This window comes from Symphodus melops (assembly GCF_947650265.1).
Source record: "Symphodus melops genome assembly, chromosome: 8".
In the NCBI taxonomy this organism is placed as follows: domain Eukaryota; kingdom Metazoa; phylum Chordata; class Actinopteri; order Labriformes; family Labridae; genus Symphodus; species Symphodus melops.
In genome coordinates this window covers 710,494-729,012 of record NC_136698.1, presented here as the reverse complement: position 1 = coordinate 729,012, position 18,519 = coordinate 710,494, and the positions used below count along the sequence as shown (strand labels likewise).

At 49.4% G+C, this 18,519-nt stretch overlaps 2 protein-coding genes across 2 annotated transcripts in view; both read left to right on the top strand.

The window, feature by feature from the left end:
• Positions 1–18,519, top strand: part of LOC306828523 (interferon-induced protein with tetratricopeptide repeats 1B-like) — a gene marked incomplete at its 5' end in the record, with an annotated part of 201,523 nt that overhangs the window by 137,793 nt on the left and 45,211 nt on the right. The window lies entirely within an intron of this gene.
• kifap3a (kinesin-associated protein 3a) overlaps positions 200–18,519 on the top strand; it is a 20,924-nt gene continuing 2,604 nt past the window's right edge. Inside the window, exons 1-19 of the mRNA XM_079351166.1 lie at positions 200–417; positions 1,052–1,189; positions 1,337–1,482; positions 1,589–1,647; positions 1,769–1,910; positions 3,042–3,141; positions 4,696–4,822; positions 4,901–4,997; positions 5,089–5,267; positions 6,187–6,349; positions 10,343–10,443; positions 12,967–13,072; positions 13,161–13,273; positions 13,418–13,583; positions 14,000–14,125; positions 14,501–14,599; positions 14,730–14,815; positions 16,066–16,234; positions 16,322–16,382. Of these exons, the coding sequence (XP_079207292.1) occupies positions 383–417; positions 1,052–1,189; positions 1,337–1,482; positions 1,589–1,647; positions 1,769–1,910; positions 3,042–3,141; positions 4,696–4,822; positions 4,901–4,997; positions 5,089–5,267; positions 6,187–6,349; positions 10,343–10,443; positions 12,967–13,072; positions 13,161–13,273; positions 13,418–13,583; positions 14,000–14,125; positions 14,501–14,599; positions 14,730–14,815; positions 16,066–16,234; positions 16,322–16,382 (2,213 nt within the window). The 5' untranslated portion in view covers positions 200–382. The remainder of the gene's footprint in view (positions 418–1,051; positions 1,190–1,336; positions 1,483–1,588; positions 1,648–1,768; positions 1,911–3,041; positions 3,142–4,695; positions 4,823–4,900; positions 4,998–5,088; positions 5,268–6,186; positions 6,350–10,342; positions 10,444–12,966; positions 13,073–13,160; positions 13,274–13,417; positions 13,584–13,999; positions 14,126–14,500; positions 14,600–14,729; positions 14,816–16,065; positions 16,235–16,321; positions 16,383–18,519) is intronic.

The window sequence follows — 18,519 nt, the reverse complement described above, 5'->3', positions numbered from 1 at the left end:
ATTTATCTGCTTTTTACATTCATCTGATTTGTTAGTGTTTTATTGTTTTTATTGTTTTAACCCTGTTATTGTTTTACTTATGTTTTATGTTTTATGCTCTTCATGTATGTTCAGCACTTTGTCCCAGCTCCGGCTGTTTAAAATGCTTTATAAATAAAGTTGTGTACCAGTGAGCCCACAGCAGGCCTCCGGGACAGCAGGGGGCAGCACTGACTGCTGCAGCGCTGCCTCGCATTGCATGCTGGGAGCTGTAGTGTCGCCTCCCATAGCAACAAGGGGAGTAGATCAATAACATCCGCCCTGCCCCTGTCAGTGTTTCAGCGTCAGCTGGAAATCTTTAATGAAGGAAATATCCAGAAGTTTTGATAGTTTCTGATCAAAGATGGAGAAGGCAGCCGACGCTCGCGCTCTGAAGAGGTAACGGCTGCTGACGTCACTAACGGTTTATTTGTCACCGTTAGCGGGATGCTCATCAACCAACGGTTTCAAATAAAAGAGATAAATAATGTTTATATGTGTTTAAACGAGCAGATTCAAGTCTCCTTATTCTACTTTATCTCTTTCTATCATTATATTTCCGCCACTGTCATAAACCGTCATCATAAAATTCATTTTTATGCGAATCTTTCCTCAAAATTTACGTATTATCTGAAAATAATTGATTAGTATTCTTCATTTCAAATATCTCAACATGATGAGTACATCCAGGGACATTTTTAATAATATTTTTCATCTGTAAATATCTCAAAAACTTGGCACCTGCGGTGTCTCAGTGTCATTTTTCTTTTTTTTCCTGAAGCAAAATAATGACTTTAATGTTAAAGGTATGACTAAGTAGCTCAGAGTAAAAATGACTTATTATCAGAAAATAATGTCTTTAATAGAATAACATTTTACAACCTTAGAATATGGACTAAATTCAGTTTATCTGCACAAAATGTACATAAATGAGAGGGACGTTCATTCTGCAATGCAGAAAAATCTGCGTGGTTTGGGACGAGGTCAGAATTACAATCACATGCTGTGTCTGTATCTGTGCTCTGTGTCTCAGTCACAGGAAAGTGAAGGCCTGCACCGTGGACGTCCACCCGACGGAGAGAGCCCTCCTGGTTCAGTACAAGGTGGAGGCGACAATCCTGGGAGAACTCGGGGACCTGATGGTTGGAGAGCGCAAAGAGTGTCAGAAAATGTGAGAACCATCAGTCGCTATGTGTTCTGTCTCTCTGAAAAGATCCTTCACGTTCTTGAACGTGAACAGTATCAGGTTATGAGAGTTTTGGATCATTTCTTATCGTGCCCCTGAAAACCCGAACTCGTCTATCCTTGTGTGTTTCAGCATTCGCCTGAAAAGCCTGAACGCTCACACGGACACGTCGTCTTTGGCCAGAAAGGTGGTGGAGGAATGTCCCCTGATTCACCCGTCCAAACTCAGCGAGGTGGAGCAGCTGCTCTTCTACCTGCAGAAGCGCAAAGGATTGAACGGTGCAACTTAGATTCATGACTGAATGACTTAACTTACAAACACAACCACAGTGTAATGTACCGTACGCTGCCTTGTTGTCACGCTAATGAAATGAACCTTTCACAGACGACCAGGAGAAGACACGCGCCACACTTCGAGACGTCACACCTTATGCAGGAGTGGAGGTGAAATATAAGAACGATATATTGTGTTGGAGAGACTTTTCTGTCTGTGACAGAGCTGACGTTGTCCTACCCCCCCCCCCCACACACACACACACACACACACACACACACACACACACAGCTGGACGAGGTGGCGAGCATCAACAGCCTGGATGAGTATGTGGAGCTGCTGTACGAGGACATCCAGGAGAAGATCAGAGGAGCCACGCTCATCTTCCAGCTCGCCCATAACCAAGACAACCTGGAGGAGCTCATGCAGAACGGTGATTATTATTGTATGGCTTCTAGTTCAACTTCAGGAAATACGTACTGAATATAAAATGATTAGTGTGCAACGTGCACTCTGGTTCATTGGGTTTTATTTTTTGAAGATTTGTTTTTTGGCCTTTATTTTGAAAGGACAGTGGGTAGAGTAGGAAAAGAGAGAGAGGGTGGGGAATGACATTCTTTGTGTCACTACTCGAAGCTCATGGATACAGGTGAGGGGCTGGAACGAAGGTGGGGGGGGGGGGGGGGGAATTGAAAGCTTTGCCTTCGTCTTCACTGTTCAAATGATATTACATCAGATTCACGTCGTAGCTTTGAAGGGGGGTGTAAAGAAACCTCTTGCTCGTCCACAGTAGCTGTCGTTTGCTCAGCTAGTTAAACATGCGGGGAATGTAGACGGAGCTTTCGATCTTTTTTTTGGCCGTCTAGTGACAGTCGGTATGAAAGCTATCTCTGTGTGACAAATGAAAACAGAGGAAGACCTTGAGACGCTTTCATACTCAATTATTCTGAATGTTCTCCCCTTATTTTTTGGATCCAGTCGCTCAAGTTCAAAAGTGCAAACCTCCGCCGGGATCCAAAACCCAGGATCAAACTGTGCGTGGATGAAAAGTGAGTTTTTACAGAAAACTTCTCGACTGTGTTGATTTTTATCGGCTCGTCCACTCGGCTTTAAAGTCAACACAGCTCGGCCTCGTTCCTGCGTCCCCCCGTGACAACCGGCCTGTTTCTCCTGCAACAGCACGGAGCCGTCATCCTCGGCAGCCACGGCTCCATTAGTATCTGTCACAACGCGTCCTCGGCTCGCTCTGTCTGCCGCGCCGCATCAGCCGCCTCGGCGTTGATGAGAGCCCAGTGTTCGTGTGAACCCGGAGGCCCGGGGTCGCTCTGGAAAGACGAGAGGAACTCTGGGACGCACGAAGCAAAATCCTCAGGAGCCTCCGACCTCATCACGTTCCCCCACGTTTCTTCAAATTAACCTTCAGCTTCACGGCGCCCTGCTCCGTCTGAGTCTGATTGAATTCCACACACAAGACGCTCAGCTCCAAGTTTTCTTCTTTTTTTTTTTCCCTCATCTGCATCCCCTCTTCTCTGACCTTTTCTGTGTCTGCCTGTCTCTGTCTCAGAGCCGGTCCTGGGAGCGCTGGCCAGAGTTTTGCGGGAGGACTGGAAGCAGAGTGTGGACCTGGCAACAACCATCACCTGCATCTTCTTCTGCTTCTCCAGGTGAACCAGAGCACCTGTACTGATCCACAGCAGTGACAGCACCCGGGGGTTTATCACTTCATCTTTTCTCATGCAGGACCTCAGATCTCCTTGCATTTTTTTGGGGGCAGAACTTCCTGTTTGCAAAGAAATGTTTATCGCAATGCTACTTTTTTCACATCCTTTCCTCCTGTCTCGTCTCCTCTTCTCCTCTTTCCTCCCCTCCTCTCCTGTCCTTCTTTCCTCCTCACCTCTCCTCCTTCTCTCCTGTCCTCTCCTCCCTTCCTTTCATCCCCTTCCTTTCCTCCCCTTCTCTTCTTCCTTCCTTCCTTCCTTCCTGTCCTCTCCTCCTTTCCTTTCCTCCTCTCCTTTCCTCCCCTTCTCTCCTTCCTTCCTTCCTCTCCTCCTCCTTTCCTCCTGTCTCGTCTCGTCTCCTCCTCTCCTTTCCTCTCCTGTCCTTCTTACCTCTTCACCTCTCCTCCTTCTCTCCTGTCCTCTCCTCCCTTCCTTATCCTCTCCTTCTCTCCTCTCCTGTCCTCCTTTCCTCCTCTCCTCCCTTCCTCTCTTCTCCTCCCCATCCTTTCCTCCTCTCCTTTCCTCCCCTTCTCTCCTCCCTTCCTTCCTTCCTCTCCTCTCCTTTTTTCCTCTCCTCCTCTCCTTCTCTCCTCTCCTCCTCTCCTTCTTTCCTCTCCTCCTCTCCTTTTTTCCTCTCCTCCTCTCCTTCTCTCCTCTCCTCCTCTCCTTCTCTCCTCTCCTCCTCTCCTTCTTTCCTCTCCTCCTCTCCTTTTTTCCTCTCCTCCTCTCCTTCTCTCCTCTCCTCCTCTCCTTCTCTCCTCTCCTCCTCTCCTTCTTTCCTCTCCTCCTCTCCTTCTCTCCTCTCCTCCTCTCCTTCTCTCCTCTCCTCCTCTCCTTCTCTCCTCTCCTCCTCTCCTTCTCTCCTCTCCTCCTCTCCTTTTTTCCTCTCCTCCTCTCCTTCTTTCCTCTCCTCCTCTCCTCTCCTTCTTTCCTCTCCTCCTCTCCTCCTCTCCTTCTTTCCTCTCCTCCTCTCCTCCTTTCCTCTCCTCCTCATTTCCTCTCCTCCTCTCCTTCTTTCCTCTCCTCCTCTCCTCTCCTCCTTTCCTCTCCTCCTCATTTCCTCTCCTCCTCTCCTTCTTTCCTCTCCTTCTCTCCTCTCCTCCTCTCCTTCTTTCCTCTCCTCCTCCTCTCCTCTCCTCCTCTCCTCGTCTCCTCGTCGTGGAGTTTCTCTCTCCAGCTGAGGGTTAGGAAACACTAAAATTAGCCGTGGCTACAATAATACATAAACGCCTGTCAGAGCTGATTCTTCTGAAAACTGATCGTGGCTCTTGGCTCGGCTCCATCCCCGTGTTATGCTGTTTGGATTGTGAAACGGTTCAGCTCGGCCTGATTATAAGTCGGACCAGGACATACTGTTTGACAGCATGTGTTTTGACTTTGACGGTTTACTTTGTAAACTACTTCAGGGGTGACGGATCGGGTCATTCACTGACAGCTCCCAGCTGGAATCCCAACTGTCGGATAAGTGGACGTATTTTGCTCTTAATTTTTCTCCTCCAGTTTCTCCCAGTTCCACGGCCTGGTCAGCCATTATAAGATCGGAGCGCTGTGCATGAACATGATGGAGCACGAGCTGAAGAGGCACGAGCTGTGGCAGGACGAGCTGCAGAAGAAGAAGAAGGCCTATATCCTTTACCGAGAGCCTGACTGACACCTGACTGTTTCTTACTCTGTTTGTTTGTTTGTTCTTTGACTGTTCTCACATGAAGAATCCCCTGAGAACCAAACCCTGAAGAAAGACCACGAGAAGTCTTTGAGGAAGTATCAGAGCCTGCTGATCAAACAGGAGCAGCTCCTCTCAGGTACCGCTCTGCCCTTCAACACAGAACCCACCTCACCTGTCTGAACACGAAACCCTGATTCCATCCTTCTGTCCACCCTGCCTGTCTGCAGTCGCTCTGAGTCTGCTGCTCAACCTGGCCGAAGACACCCGCACGGAGCTGAAGATGAGGAACAAAAACATCGTCCACATGCTGGTGAAGATCCTGGACCGGCGAGACCAGGACCTGCTGCTGGTGGTCGTCTCCTTCCTCAAGAAGCTCTCCATCTTCCTGGAGAACAAGAACGACATGGTGAGAGAGGTGGTGAAGGAAGCGTGCGTGAGCAGAAATAAATAAAGGGAGGTGGAGGTGTTAACACGCTGAACAGCGTGCAGTCCTGCAACCCAACACGGGTCGGGTTAGTCCAGTTTCAGGGGAACCGTCCGTCTTTGTTCCTCCAGCCTGCAGAAACCTGGCCTATCAGATGTCTGTTTAATAAGTGTTTGTAAGGCCACGTGTCCCTGCAGCGCTCACTCAGAAACCCCTCGCTGCTCTGCCCCCCCCCCCCCCCCCCCCCCCACAGCCTCACCTGGTTCTAATCTGGCTCAGTTTGTGTGTTTTTATCAAAGCCAGGCGGCGTTAGCGACGGGTTTTATCTCCGTGTTTCCCCTTCAGCGTATCTTTGATTCTGTTTTAAGGACCCTTCGGGGGGTTTGGACCCGGCTCCAGCATGTGAGCAGCTGGGAGATCGAGGTTTCAACACTCGGAGTCAGAGTCTATCTGTTTACACCGGGGAGACCAGAGGTTTCCATATAAGGACTCAGAAACACAGGAAGTCAGCAACACAGGAAGTCAGCAGATCATCAGATCTCCTGATCAGATGAGTCTTCAATGTGATCAGTTATTCTTCCTGCAGCTGTCTCTAATGGGGGGGGGGGGGGGGGGGGGAGCGGTAATCGACAGAGGCTGCAGTTGATTACGCAGCTCCCACGTCTGGTTTGTGATGCTGCGGCTGGAGCTGGTTTCACACACAGTAGCAGCGGGCGCGTCTTAACTGGGAGCAGGTTGTGTCACCGCGGCGTCTGGCCGTGTGGGGAGACCACGAGGAGACGAACGCCGCTGTGACACGCTCACGAGGGCGAGTTGGGCCTGCAGAATCTCCTCCTCCTTTTTACTGTGTTCAGCATGAAGCGCTGAGGTTCATCTGACCTGTTCCTCGCCTCTCCTGCAGGCTGAAACGTTGGCGGTGGAGAAGTTGGCTCGGCTCGTCCCCTGCGAGCACGAGGAGCTCCTGGGCACCTCGCTGCGCCTCCTGCTCAACCTCTCCTTCGACCACCACGCTGCGCTGCAGATGGTGCAGGCGGGACTCATCGCCAAGCTGTCCTCGCTGCTCGGTAATCAGCCTGTTGTTGTCTTCCTGTCCGTTCGCCGCGTGAGTCTGTGCAGGTGCTCCGGCCTCTGCTGACCGTTAGAGCAGTGACCTCCTGGAAGCTCGGGAGCGTGCGATTGGTGCTCATCCGTGGGGCGTGTGACACGCTCTGACGAGCCCTTTTGAAGCCTCTCTCGGGGAGGCTCGGGTAACAGCGCATAATTAATATAATATATTTGTTAGAATAACATGCCAGAGCCTCTGCACAAATGTTGTTTTTGCAGAGAGGGCCGGAGAGGTCTGCAGAGATTTAGGGAGGGAGGGGCTGTTTTTTTTGGGGAAGTGGAGGTGGGGGCTGCTGGTTCAGGAAATGTGGCACACACATATATAAGTTAACACTGAAATATTACGCCTGCTCACAGCTCTGACACTGCAGAGTTTGTGTGTGTGCGTAGTTTTCTCTGGCGTCATTAATCATGAGCTTTCAGTGCCGACTGTCCTCTTTTAACTGACAGTGTGTGCACGAGGACTGCAGCCTTTATCTGCGGGGAGAAAAGACAGAGAGGGAGCGGGAGGAGAGTCTGTCAGCCTCCTACAGGTCACGACCTTCGGATGATAAGATGAAAGAGGAGAAGGAGTCTCCGCTCGTCATCGTCACCTTCCACTCAAAGCGTTCCTCTCTCCGCCAGCGCATCTTCATCTCTTTACTCACGTCGCACAGCTGCAGCGGAAACATCGAGTGTCGAGTTAACAAGACGAATCAGGCTCTTCTGCTTTTATCGAACTTTCTTACAAGTTTTACCATATTTTGAGGATTAATGGTTTTGGTGTTGCTCCAGTAGATTTAGTAACTTCTGCCTGCAGCAGTGAAACAGGCTGCAACATAATCCTGCCGGGTCTTATTCTAGTTAAGACCAGGACCCGAGACCTTGAGCACTCCGAGTCCACACAGAGACCCTTTAATATCTCAGAAACATCATCATCTTGTGTGCAGGCAGCGTGTCTCTCACTTAGCTCGTAACCATGGAGATACAAATCAAACTACAAAGGAAATTATATATATGTACTTTTAATATTTAATTTTAATTTTTCACCATTAAACAATTAAACAAAGCAACACAGCTCAGATACATAAACTTGTATTTATATTTTAAATAATAATAATAATTAAACAATATTTTAATTGAGTTTTAAACATGTTAAGTGACATACAACAACAAGTAAATTAATTCTAATGAGAAAAAAAAAAAAAATATATATATATATATATATGTATATATATACACACACACATCCACAATAAAAAGTATATATATATATATATATATATATATATATATATATGGGGGAAAAAACGAACAGAAAAACTGTAAGGAGGAAACAAGAATATTATTGCTGATCATATTAAATCAAAATAACCAAAGTGAGGACTTTGCTTAAGGTGATTTTATTATACAATGTTTGACCACACACACACTTCACTAACTCTTCACCATCCCAAAATAAGTGACAGACTTTTATCAGTTATTTAACATCGAGGCCTCAGACATGATCACATATTGGTCTTTGATCTTTAAGTGTTATTTAGTTTCATTAAATCAGCGTGTGACACCCGACCATGTGATCTCAGCCTGCGACATGCAGAGGTCTACAAACGATGATGAAACATCTTTGTCACCTGTTAATATCGAACGTTGACACTCTGATCACTTTGAAAAAACAGGCAATGAAAAAAAATAAATGTGTAAAAGTGATCATATATAATAAACAGAACAGTCAAAATACGAGCTGAGGAGGAGAGAAGAGTTTACACACTTTCATGTTTGTTTGAAATGTAGACAGTGACGGAGTTTACCAAACAATGCTGCACATTCATCGTTCAACCCTGGTGATCTGTTTGTCTTTGTTTGTTTGTTTGTTTGTTTGTTTGATCGTTGGGAGACAAAACTGTGAAGAGATGGAACCTGGAGGAATTTCCCCAAAACATCACAGAAAGGATCTTTTTAGTTTCAGAGGAAGATGATGCTTCAACTTTCCTCCACAAAAACATTTATAACACCTGAAAACAACATTGAGGTCAGGTTTATTTACAAACAGCAGCAGGGAGCACAAACAGGACAGCTGGAGAGAGACGTCATGTGACGCAGTGGGCGGAGTCACAGGCACCGTTACACTGCTGATGGGAAGTCATATTTATTTATTTGGCAGGAAAAGGTGAGAATTTGCTGATTGTAGGGGACAGAAAATATAAGAAGTGAATTTTTTTATTTTATTGATTTTAAAAATAACAAACATTTATTTGTTTTAGTTTCTCATTAATTAATTAATTAACGAGCATTTGTTGCTTTTCTGTAAACAGAATCTTTGAGTTTGGACTGAGATAAGAGACTTTTAAAAATCTGTCTCTTGTGTTTTATTAACCGTAAAGAAGAAATGAAACACGTCGGTGAAGCTGCAGTCGTGACGTCAGCGTCGCCTCTCGCCCTCTTTCTTTAATTAGCGTGTAAAGCACAGTCATTATGTTGCATTAACAAATTAGGAGACTCGTTTTGGGTGTGGGGTTGGGACCTGTTTACGAGTCCTTCACTCCGTTTGCTGGTCTGTGACGTCTCGGAGGACCGACCCAGTTTGCTTATTTATCCAGAGAAGAAGAAAAACAAGCGAGCGCCGACTGTCCGCAGAGCGAGTCCCAGACGCCACGGAGGGGAGGCGGCTTCACATCAGGCCGGGATGTAATTGGAGTTTAGCTCTCCCACTAACTGCCCATGAACAGTCTAGTTAATTCTTAACGCCTCTCCCCACACACACACACACACACACACACACACACACACACACACACACACACCTCTCTAACCCCAGCAGTGTTTTGAACATTTAATGGGATCTTTCTCTTCGCCCGTAAAGGATCCTCCATGTTTCTGTGTGTGTGTGTGTGTGTGTGTGTGTGTGTGTGTGTGTGTGCGCTGAAGGATCACTAATGAGAAGCACATGTTGCAGCCAATCGCTGGCTGCTCTTTCAGGACCCGAGCAGCGAGCTCGGACTTATTAAAGGCAGTAAAATTGATGCTTCCTCCTGTTTTCCCAATTAAAGCTGGAAGCCGTCTCTCGTCGGTCCTCTCTCTCCCTCCTGTGATTCCAGAGGTTCACTGAGCACATCTGGATCTAATCCCGAGCGATAAGGCTCGCCGTACGACCAGCCACCGAGCGCGACTGGGACCAGACTGAACCGGACCCGGCGTCTCTGGGGGTCTCGAGTGGTTCCGGTCCAGTGAGGAGCCTCTCTCTTAACACTTCTCTTAATGAAAAGTTCCCGGGTCAAACTCTGGGCTGAACTCTTTTAACTCTCAGAGGCTGGCTCTGCCTGCAGGCCTGCAGACCCCCCCCCCCCCCCTTTATGAGGTCAAACTCATAAAGGTCCTGGTCTCCCTGACAGTCTAACACTCAATCCATTAGCCTTTATCTCCTGTGTGCTGCAGAGCCTTGATTAGATCTCAGACCTGGAGACAAATGTTGACAAGTTATTTTAAAAACAAAAACGCGTCCAGCTGTTTCTAAACGTGCAGCCGCTGCACATTATAAAACCTCTGGATGCACTAAAGTGCAGTTAAAGTGAAAATATAGTTAATTCATAAACCAGCAAATGTTCCTCCAGACTGAGACGGTGATGTTTCAGAGCATGCGAGCGTTCATGTTGTGTTTGCCTCTTTTGTTTATTGAGTTAAGAGTTCAGAAACCTCGGCACGCGGGTTGATTAAAGGAAGAGAGGAAACATCTTGTGAAGTGGAAGAAGCAGCGGCCTGCTTCTTCTCCTCTGCTGCGCTGACTGACACGCTGAGACGCTGCAGTCCTCTGCTCCCGACCCCCCGCTGGAAGCGCTCTTAAAAAGCCCATTCAGCCCATTAATATTTTCAGAAAATCAGGCGGCTCTCCTGGATGTGCTCATTGGCGTCCCGCGGAGCGTTACGGCACAGCCGCTCATTCATGCGCTGACTCTCCTCCCGTGTTTGTGTTGCAGCTGACGAGGCCCAGAGACAGATCAGCATTTGCATCCTGTACCACATCAGCATGGACGACAGATTCAAGTCCATGTTTGCTGCCACAGACTGCATACCGCAGGTAAGACTGGCTTATGTACGGGATCCAGCAGACCAAGACCGGCACATTAGCATCGGCGGCTAGCGACACCGGGGGAATTAATGCATGAGAAACAGAGAGGGAGGGGAGGGGAGGGACGCCACATCTGGAGCCCAAAAACCACCAGAGGACTGCTGCTCAGTCTTCACTCTCGCTCTGATGACAACTGGGTGTTTTCCCTTCTTCTCTTTCCAACCAGTCCTAAAAAAAGAAAAAACCTTTTGAACACCAGTGTGATCTTTTCTGGTTCCCCGTCACCAGAAAACCTCCAAACTGAAGCTGCAGCACCTCACACGTGAAGAGAGAGCATATTTAACACTGAGGGTTTGAATTTCTCCAATACATGACTCAGCTTACAGCCTGATCATGACTGATCAGAGAGCTTCCACTGGAGAGTAGGATCTATATCTATATTTCTACAGCACATTTAAAAAGTGCTGTGCGAGCAAAAAAAAACATGCAAAATAAATAACTGATGGATCATGAGAATGAAAATCTTTAATATGTTCTCTCAGTGTGTGTCCACCTCGCCTCTTTGAAGAAAAGCGCCGGTGAGTGTTTGCGTGAAGCTCTGCACATCCCGCCCGTCGCTATGACAACAGTCTGTTAACAACGGCGAGTCTGCCGCACGTTCGTTCGTTTTATTTAGCTGCTTGCTTGAAAAGTTGAAAGATTTTGAACTGAAGCGCTCGGGAGTGGACGCACAAGAAAGACGAAGCTCTATGGGCGCTGCGTGTTTCCCTCCAGGCGGACGCTTTCAAAAGACGCTCGCCGCACACGAGGTCAAAGGCTAACTGGAGTTATTGCTAAACTCATCGTACCTTTTATTAGAATCTAAGAAGATTTCTGCTGAACGCCCCGCCGGGCTGACGTTGAGTGTCGCTCGCTCCTGACCCGGTCAGTCGCTCGCTCCTCTCATCAGCGTCGATTAGCTAAACGTGCGTTGTGTTTGTTTGTTGAGGTCGGGTGTAAACGTCGGCCAGATGTGTTCTGGGAGAGTCGACTGTTTGTTCAGAAGGTCACGTGAGCAGCAGCAGATCTGAACCCCGGGGTCCCCCCCCCCCCCCTCCATCCATCGTCCCTCCCGGCGTTAGAAAGGAGGCTGGCTAACAGCATGACCAGGATGTGACCTCCCACCCCGCCCCGAGGCGAGCCCTCTCTCCCTCTCACTGCTCTCCTCCTCCTCCTCCTCCTCTCTAATTCTCTCCATCCATCTCGTCCTCTGATCAATGTGACGCTTCATCCTGCACCGATCACGGGACCATCGAAGAAGCTCAGACATGAAATATCTCGTTCTTCAAAACTGATTTTTAGTCTCTCTGATTCAGAGTCGTGTGTAGAGTTATCAAATCTTTTCTCAGCCTGTCAGACGAGTCGACCCTTCAGCTGCAGAGAGAGAGAGAGAGAGAGAGACGACTGATGGAGGTGGGGACGAAGTCTTGAAATGTCTTCATCACCCCTCCTCCTGTTTTCAGGCTCGAACCTCCATCAGTCTGTAAAAGTCGGTCTTTAACACACTGCTTCACCTCATTTCCCACCTTTCATCCTCGCTCACCTATTTTGCACTTTTTTAAGACCTTTCTCTCGCTCGCCCTCTCGCTCTCTTTTATCGCGTTCCCAGGCCGCCGGCTGACCTGCCCTCTCCCCTCCTCCTGCTTTAATGGGGTCAGCGTTTGGTGCTGGGTGTGAGCAGCGAGCTGGGGCTGCAGCGTGCTGGGGCTCTGACGGGGCCCCCGGTGGCTGTCTGTGGTAAATAAGCAGAGGCAGGTGCCAGAGAGTCTAGACGGGGCTGATTTTGGGGTCCGGGGCCCCTGGTATGTGATACCTTACCCGGGCCTGGCCCAGCCTCTCTCTCTGATTCCTGACTCCTCACAGGGACGCGGTGCACCTCTGGCCCCCATCACCCCCCTCAGCTCAGAGCTTTTCCTGTTTAATGTTAAATCAGTGCAGGAGGAGGAGGAGGAGGAGGAGGAGGAGGAGGAGGAAGCTGCCCGTCTCTTTTTTTTGTCCTTTAAATAGTTTTGTTTCTCGCGCTGATGATCGGCTGCCACAAGAAACCTTTGTTTGTTTTTCTCCAGATGAGGAATGACATCCAGGGACAAAACAAAAACAGATATAAATTATAAAAATAAATAAAATACTGTCCAGGATTTTAAACTTTCAGTAAAAATCAAAAACAAGGTCCATGTTTCGTTTCCGTGGCAACAAAAAGTCCCTGGCTCCAGATACCGGGAACACAAAGCTGACTGATGACGTCACGTTTCTGACGCAGCGTCTTGGTTAGCGTGGACGTGACGTCATCTACGAGGAAAGATTAACCATTCGTTTCCATGGTAACCAACGAACGACTTCCACACAGCTTGGTCTGGTCTCGGGTCTCGCCCTGCCTCGGTCTTGGTCTGGACTCGGTCTGGATCTCTAAATGTGTCGGTCTAGCCTGGTGCTACGTGAATACAGTGTTCAGGGTTCTGCGTCTGATTGACATGTGGGACTTTTGATTGACAGCTGATGAAGCTGGTGTTCGACAGCGGCGAGCGGATGGACATGGAGCTCATCTCGCTCTGCATCAACCTGGCGGCCAACAAGAGTAACGCCCAGCTCGCCTGTGAAGGTCTGAGCTCGTCGGAGCGCCGACACACCTTCCATCCAGACGTGTGTGTGTGTGTGTGTGTTTGACTTCCTGTTTCCCCGTTGCCTAGGTAACGGTCTGAAGATGCTGATGAAGCGGGCTGTGAAGCTGAAGGATTGTCTGCTGATGAAGATGATCAGAAACCTTTCTCAGCACAGCGGACCCACAAAGAGCCTCTTCCTGGTCCGTCCTCGTTTTGACTCCACGTTTAAGATGCCTTTAAAAATCTCTGATTCTGGTCCCGAGTCCCGAGACCCGAGACCCGAGTCCCGAGTTTACATGCACTGGATTAGTACCCGGGTCATGAGTCTGATTTGTCCACTGTAGGAGCACGTCGGTGACCTCGCCGCTCAGATCAGCGAGGAGGAGGCCGAGGAGTTTGTGATCGAGTGTCTCGGCACGCTGGCCAATATGACCATCCCCGACCTGGACTGGGCTCTGGTCCTGAAGGAGTACGACCTGGTGCCCTTCCTGAAAGATCGACTCAAACCAGGTGGGTTTAAAACCCGTCTTTAAAACCCGTCTGTGCTCCTTCTGACGCGTCGCTGCTGGGTGTAATTTAACCCTTTAAAAATGTGCACGCACTCCTGCAGGAGCACAGTCGTGTCTCCCAATAAAACCAGGACCAGGTCCCCCCCCCCGTCTGGACCTCGAATCACTCTCCCCTTAATACCACGCTCAGTGAGGCGTAGCGTTCTTATCTCCACCTTTCATTACCTCCGACCTCCTGACCCGGGGTTCCCCTTCTGGGTCCTGGTTGAAGTCTCAGAGACGAGAGAACCGTGAACAGCTTCAGAGCGCTTCTCGCCGCCCGCCTCATGGCGAAGGTCGACTTCAGCTTCCCTCAGTAGTGACCATCAGGTCGTTTTTAAAAAGTGTCATATTTTTCTTTCTTTTCTCCGTGGTCAGGAGCTGCCGAGGACGACCTCGTCCTGGAGGTGGTGGTCATGCTCGGCACCGTGTCCATGGATGACTCCTGCGCTGCCATGTTGGCGAGATGCGGCATCATTCCCGCTCTCATCGAGCTGCTCAACGGTGAGAACTCAAACCCTCACACACACGGAGAACAGCTGTCTGAGCGTCAGGATGAGGCGGCCCCGCCCACTCAGGGACCTGAAGAGTAGAAACTGAAGGATAGTTTAAAAAAGAGAAACCAAACAGCTGTAAGATCAGCACTTTTCAATGATCTCAGGATTTAGTTTTTCAGTCTTCGTCCGCCCTCCTTCGTCTTACACAAAGCTGCAGGTGAAAGGACAGAGAGGTAGGGACAGAGGGAGGGACAGAGAGGTAGGGACAGAGAGGTAGGGACAGAGGGAGGGACGTGAGGAGGCAGGAGAGGAGCTGAGGGAGGAAATGAAGGAGGCTCGTCTTTAATCTGCTCTGAGAAGCTCTTCCCTGTTTCCCTCTCAGCCCAACAGGAAGACGATGAGTTCGTGTGTCAGATCGTCTACGTCTTCTACCAGATGGTTCGTCACCCGGCGACCAGGGACGTTATCGTCAAAGACTCCCGTATCCTTCCACCTGCTGTGTTCCTCACTCGTGTGTTCACAGGTCGTGCTGCTGTCTCGGGTTCTTCATGATGAGATCTCTTCACCTCCTCCTCCGATCAGACGTTTCTTTCCTTGAGTCTCGCTCTCAGAAGCTCCGGTGTACCTCGTCGACCTGATGCACGACAACAACGCAGAGATCCGCAAAGTGTGCAACAGCACGCTGGACATCATCGCAGTGAGTACAGAGACAACGCCCATGTGTGTGGGGGGGGGGGGGTAGCTGCAAGGCACCTGGTTGTGCCGCCTGGCGTGATTTATGTTTGTGATGCAGCTCGCCAGAAGAAGAAAAACAACCAACCAGTCTAAAAGTTAAGAGCCAAAAGACAAAAGGAGGAGCGCTTCCTGTCGTGCACGCTTCCTCCCAGCTGGGACGGAGGTGGGCGCCGGTCGTCCAGCTCGATGCGTGAGCTTCTGACATGTGATGGTTTTTAAAAAGCGATCCTGTGACTCTTTAAATAAAGTCGCTGCTTCACCTCTCGTTTGCACACGTTTCCCAGCGGCCTCCCCTGATGTGCCACAGACACGTTTGACATCAGCGATTAACTCGGCGATGAATTCCTCCGGTCCGCCGGTGACTGACAGGCGTGGTCGGCGGGCAGTCGGCGTGTGAGCGCTGCCAGGCCTCCGATCAGCCTAATGAGCTGGAGATTACAGGCAGAGGAAGTGTTTCATTGAAATTATCAGTGAGACCTATTAAACTGTGAGCCACATGAAAGGAGGGCTGGGAGCTCTGGAGAGCGTCAGCGGCCGGACGGCAGAGGAGAGAGAGAAAGCAGACGCACACACACACACACACACACACACACACACACACACACACACACACTATCATTACTGCTTGGTGCTGTGCAGTCCTTTGGCAGCACACGCCATTACTGTGCAGTCCTGAAAGCTCGGCCTTTGATCACAGTGGCCCTGATCATGCACACACACACACACACACACACACACACACACACACACACACACAGTCCTGACCCAGGTTGAGGGTGTCTCTCTGTGCTGACGGTCTGAGTCTCCACGCCGCTCCGCTCTGCGTCTGGATGATGAATCTCAGAGGGCGCTCTTTATCGCTCAGCTTTCAGCGCCTGCAGAGAAAAGAAAACAGATCTCGCCGTTCCTCCGCGCGGGAACACACGAGGCGAACAGCCGAGCCGAGCCGGGCCGACGGGCCGGAGGAAGACGGATGAACCTGCACACACACACTTTCCCCTCGTGCTCTTCTCAGCGGATCGAGTGATTAATGGATAAAACATTATTCCATTATTATTCCCTGATAACTGCTCGCGTGTCTGGCAAACCGAGGGGCGTCCAAAACGGCCGATGATGTCATCCATTAAAACTGGAAACAGTTCGTTTATTGTGTGTTTTTTTTTTGCTCATGGTTTTAAAACTCGTGTCTCGGGTCCTTCCACGCCCGTGCAGGACGCCGACGAGGAGTGGCGCGGGAAGATCCGGTCGGAGAAGTTCCGCTGGTACAACGGTCAGTGGTTGGAGATGGTGGCCAACCAGCAGATGGACGAAGCAGGAGAGGCCTTCATGAGCGGGGAGGACGCCGACATCCTGGAGAGACCCGACCTGTTCTACAGCGCCGGTACTGATCCGTTTGAGAGTTTATCTGTCGGGGAGAGACGATGAAGGTTGGTCATGTGACCTGCAGATGTTTGTGTGTTTCATGCAGACGGGATTCTGTCAGCAGACGGTCCTGAGTTCTACGGAGACCAGAGCGGGTACATGAGCAGGTCTGTGTCCACCTGAACCTGCAGGACCATGCAGGGTGGTGCCTTGCTTAAGGGCACCTTGGCAGTGCTCAGGAAGCTACCTGACCTGTGTGTGTGTGTGTGTGTGTGTCTCTCTGTGTGTGTGTGTGTGTGTGTGTGCCTGCGTGTGTGTGTGTCTGTGTGTGTGTGTGTGTGTGCATGCGTGTGTGTGTGTCTCTGTGTGTGTGTGTGTGTGTGTGTGTGTGTGTGTGTCTCTGTGTGTGTGTGTGTGTGTGTGTGTGTGTCTCTGTGTGTGTCTCTGTGTGTGTCTCTGTGTGTGTGTGTGTGTGTGTGTCTCTGTGTGTGTGTGTGTGTGTGTGTGTGTGCCTGCGTGCATGCGTGTGTGTGTGTCTGTGTGTGTGTGTGTGTGTGCATGCGTGTGTGTGTGTCTCTGTGTGTGTGTGTGTGTGTGTGTGTGTGTGTGTGTCTCTGTGTGTGTGTGTGTGTGTGTGTGTGTGTCTCTGTGTGTGTCTCTGTGTGTGTCTCTGTGTGTGTCTCTGTGTGTGTGTGTGTGTGTGTCTCTGTGTGTGTGTGTGTGTGTGTGTCTCTGTGTGTGTCTCTGTGTGTGTGTGTGTGTCTGTGTGTGTGTGTCTCTGTGTGTGTGTCTCTCTGTGTGTGTGTGTGTGTGTGTGTGTGTGTGTGTGTGTTCATAGAGCAGCTTGTCCTCGTCCACACACTCAGCGTGTCACAGAGGAAACACTGGCCTGTGAGTGTTTACCTTCAGCTCGTCCCCCGGCCCTCGCCGCCCTCGCCGCCCTCGCCGTGTTTCCTGATCACTATTCGCTGACGTGTGTTTTTGAAGCGAGCCAGGCGCTGGGTCAACAAGGCCCACGCCGCTCCCAGAAGGCCTGGCTCCGCCCTCTACAGCAATACTCCAGCTCTGAGAACAAACACTCGGCCGCCGTCTCGTCCGTAGGGTCTCCATGTTTCTCCTGATACGCCGCCACAGCGAAACACGACACTGACGCCTCGGAATAAAAAAAAATCCATCGTCTTATCACAACACTGTTTAAGCAGCCGGTTTCAAACCGGCAGCTTCTCTGAGGGAGGAGCTGCGTTGTTGTCAGAGCTGTGTTTGCGCCGAGGGGACGGCCGGCTCCTTGTCTCATTTTAAACGTGTGGTTACCATGACGAGGAGGAGGCCTCGTCACGTTTCACTCCCTTCCTCTCTCGGCTCTGTAAGCGATACCGTCTGAATGTGCGGCGCTCGCCGGGGGGGAAAACGCCGTCTGTGAGACTGTTTTAATTTTGTCCGCGGCGCTCCGAGTGATCCGGGTTAACATAATAATCAAATCCAGCTCCAGAGCGGCGTTCAGAGCGTGTGTGAAACACGGTGTGAATGGAGCCTTTTTAAAAAGAGACTTCCCCGAAGCTTCGACCAATAAGGAGCCTCGATGAGCCGGTTCAAAAATAATAATCTTTATTGAGAGAACAAACAAACCAGAGCTGCTCAGGATCAAAGAGAACACGCACAGTTTGGATCCTACCTCCAGCGGACGCAGTCGGTCGAGTCGGTTGTTGGACGGTCGGGGGTTCGATTCCCTGCTCCTCATGTGTCCTTGTTCAGGACAAAGTGCGGCCCGGGGGCCATTTGTGGCCCTCGGGGTGATTTTTTTGCGGTCCCTGATTTTAATTGAAGAATCAGAAGATTTTGATTCAGACGACAGATTTACTTCCTGTTAACGAACAGAAAACGTTTCTTTTCTTTCTTTTTTACAGCTTCGACTGTTTTCCAATTTTTTTTGTTGACTATGAAAATGAAGCTTTGCATCATTTTCAGATTTTACATAAGAAATAAAAACATTACAGGTTTGATTCTGTGAAAAACAAACAAAAACATTTTTTAAAATTCTTTTGTGAACGTTTTGATTCTGGTCCACAAAGTTTTCATATTTATTCAAAATTAAAACACAAGAGTTTCTCTGTGTAATCAGCTCTTTAAATGTATTTATCTTATTTTTGTAATATTTAAAAAAAATAACTAAACCTGTGGCCTGCGAATGATTCCTTTAAAACAGGAAGTGACTTTAGAATCTGATTTTGTTTCTATGGTAACGACATTTTTAGATTTTTATTCCCATCGTATCAAAGTTTAAAATGTTGGTATCGTGACGAGTCA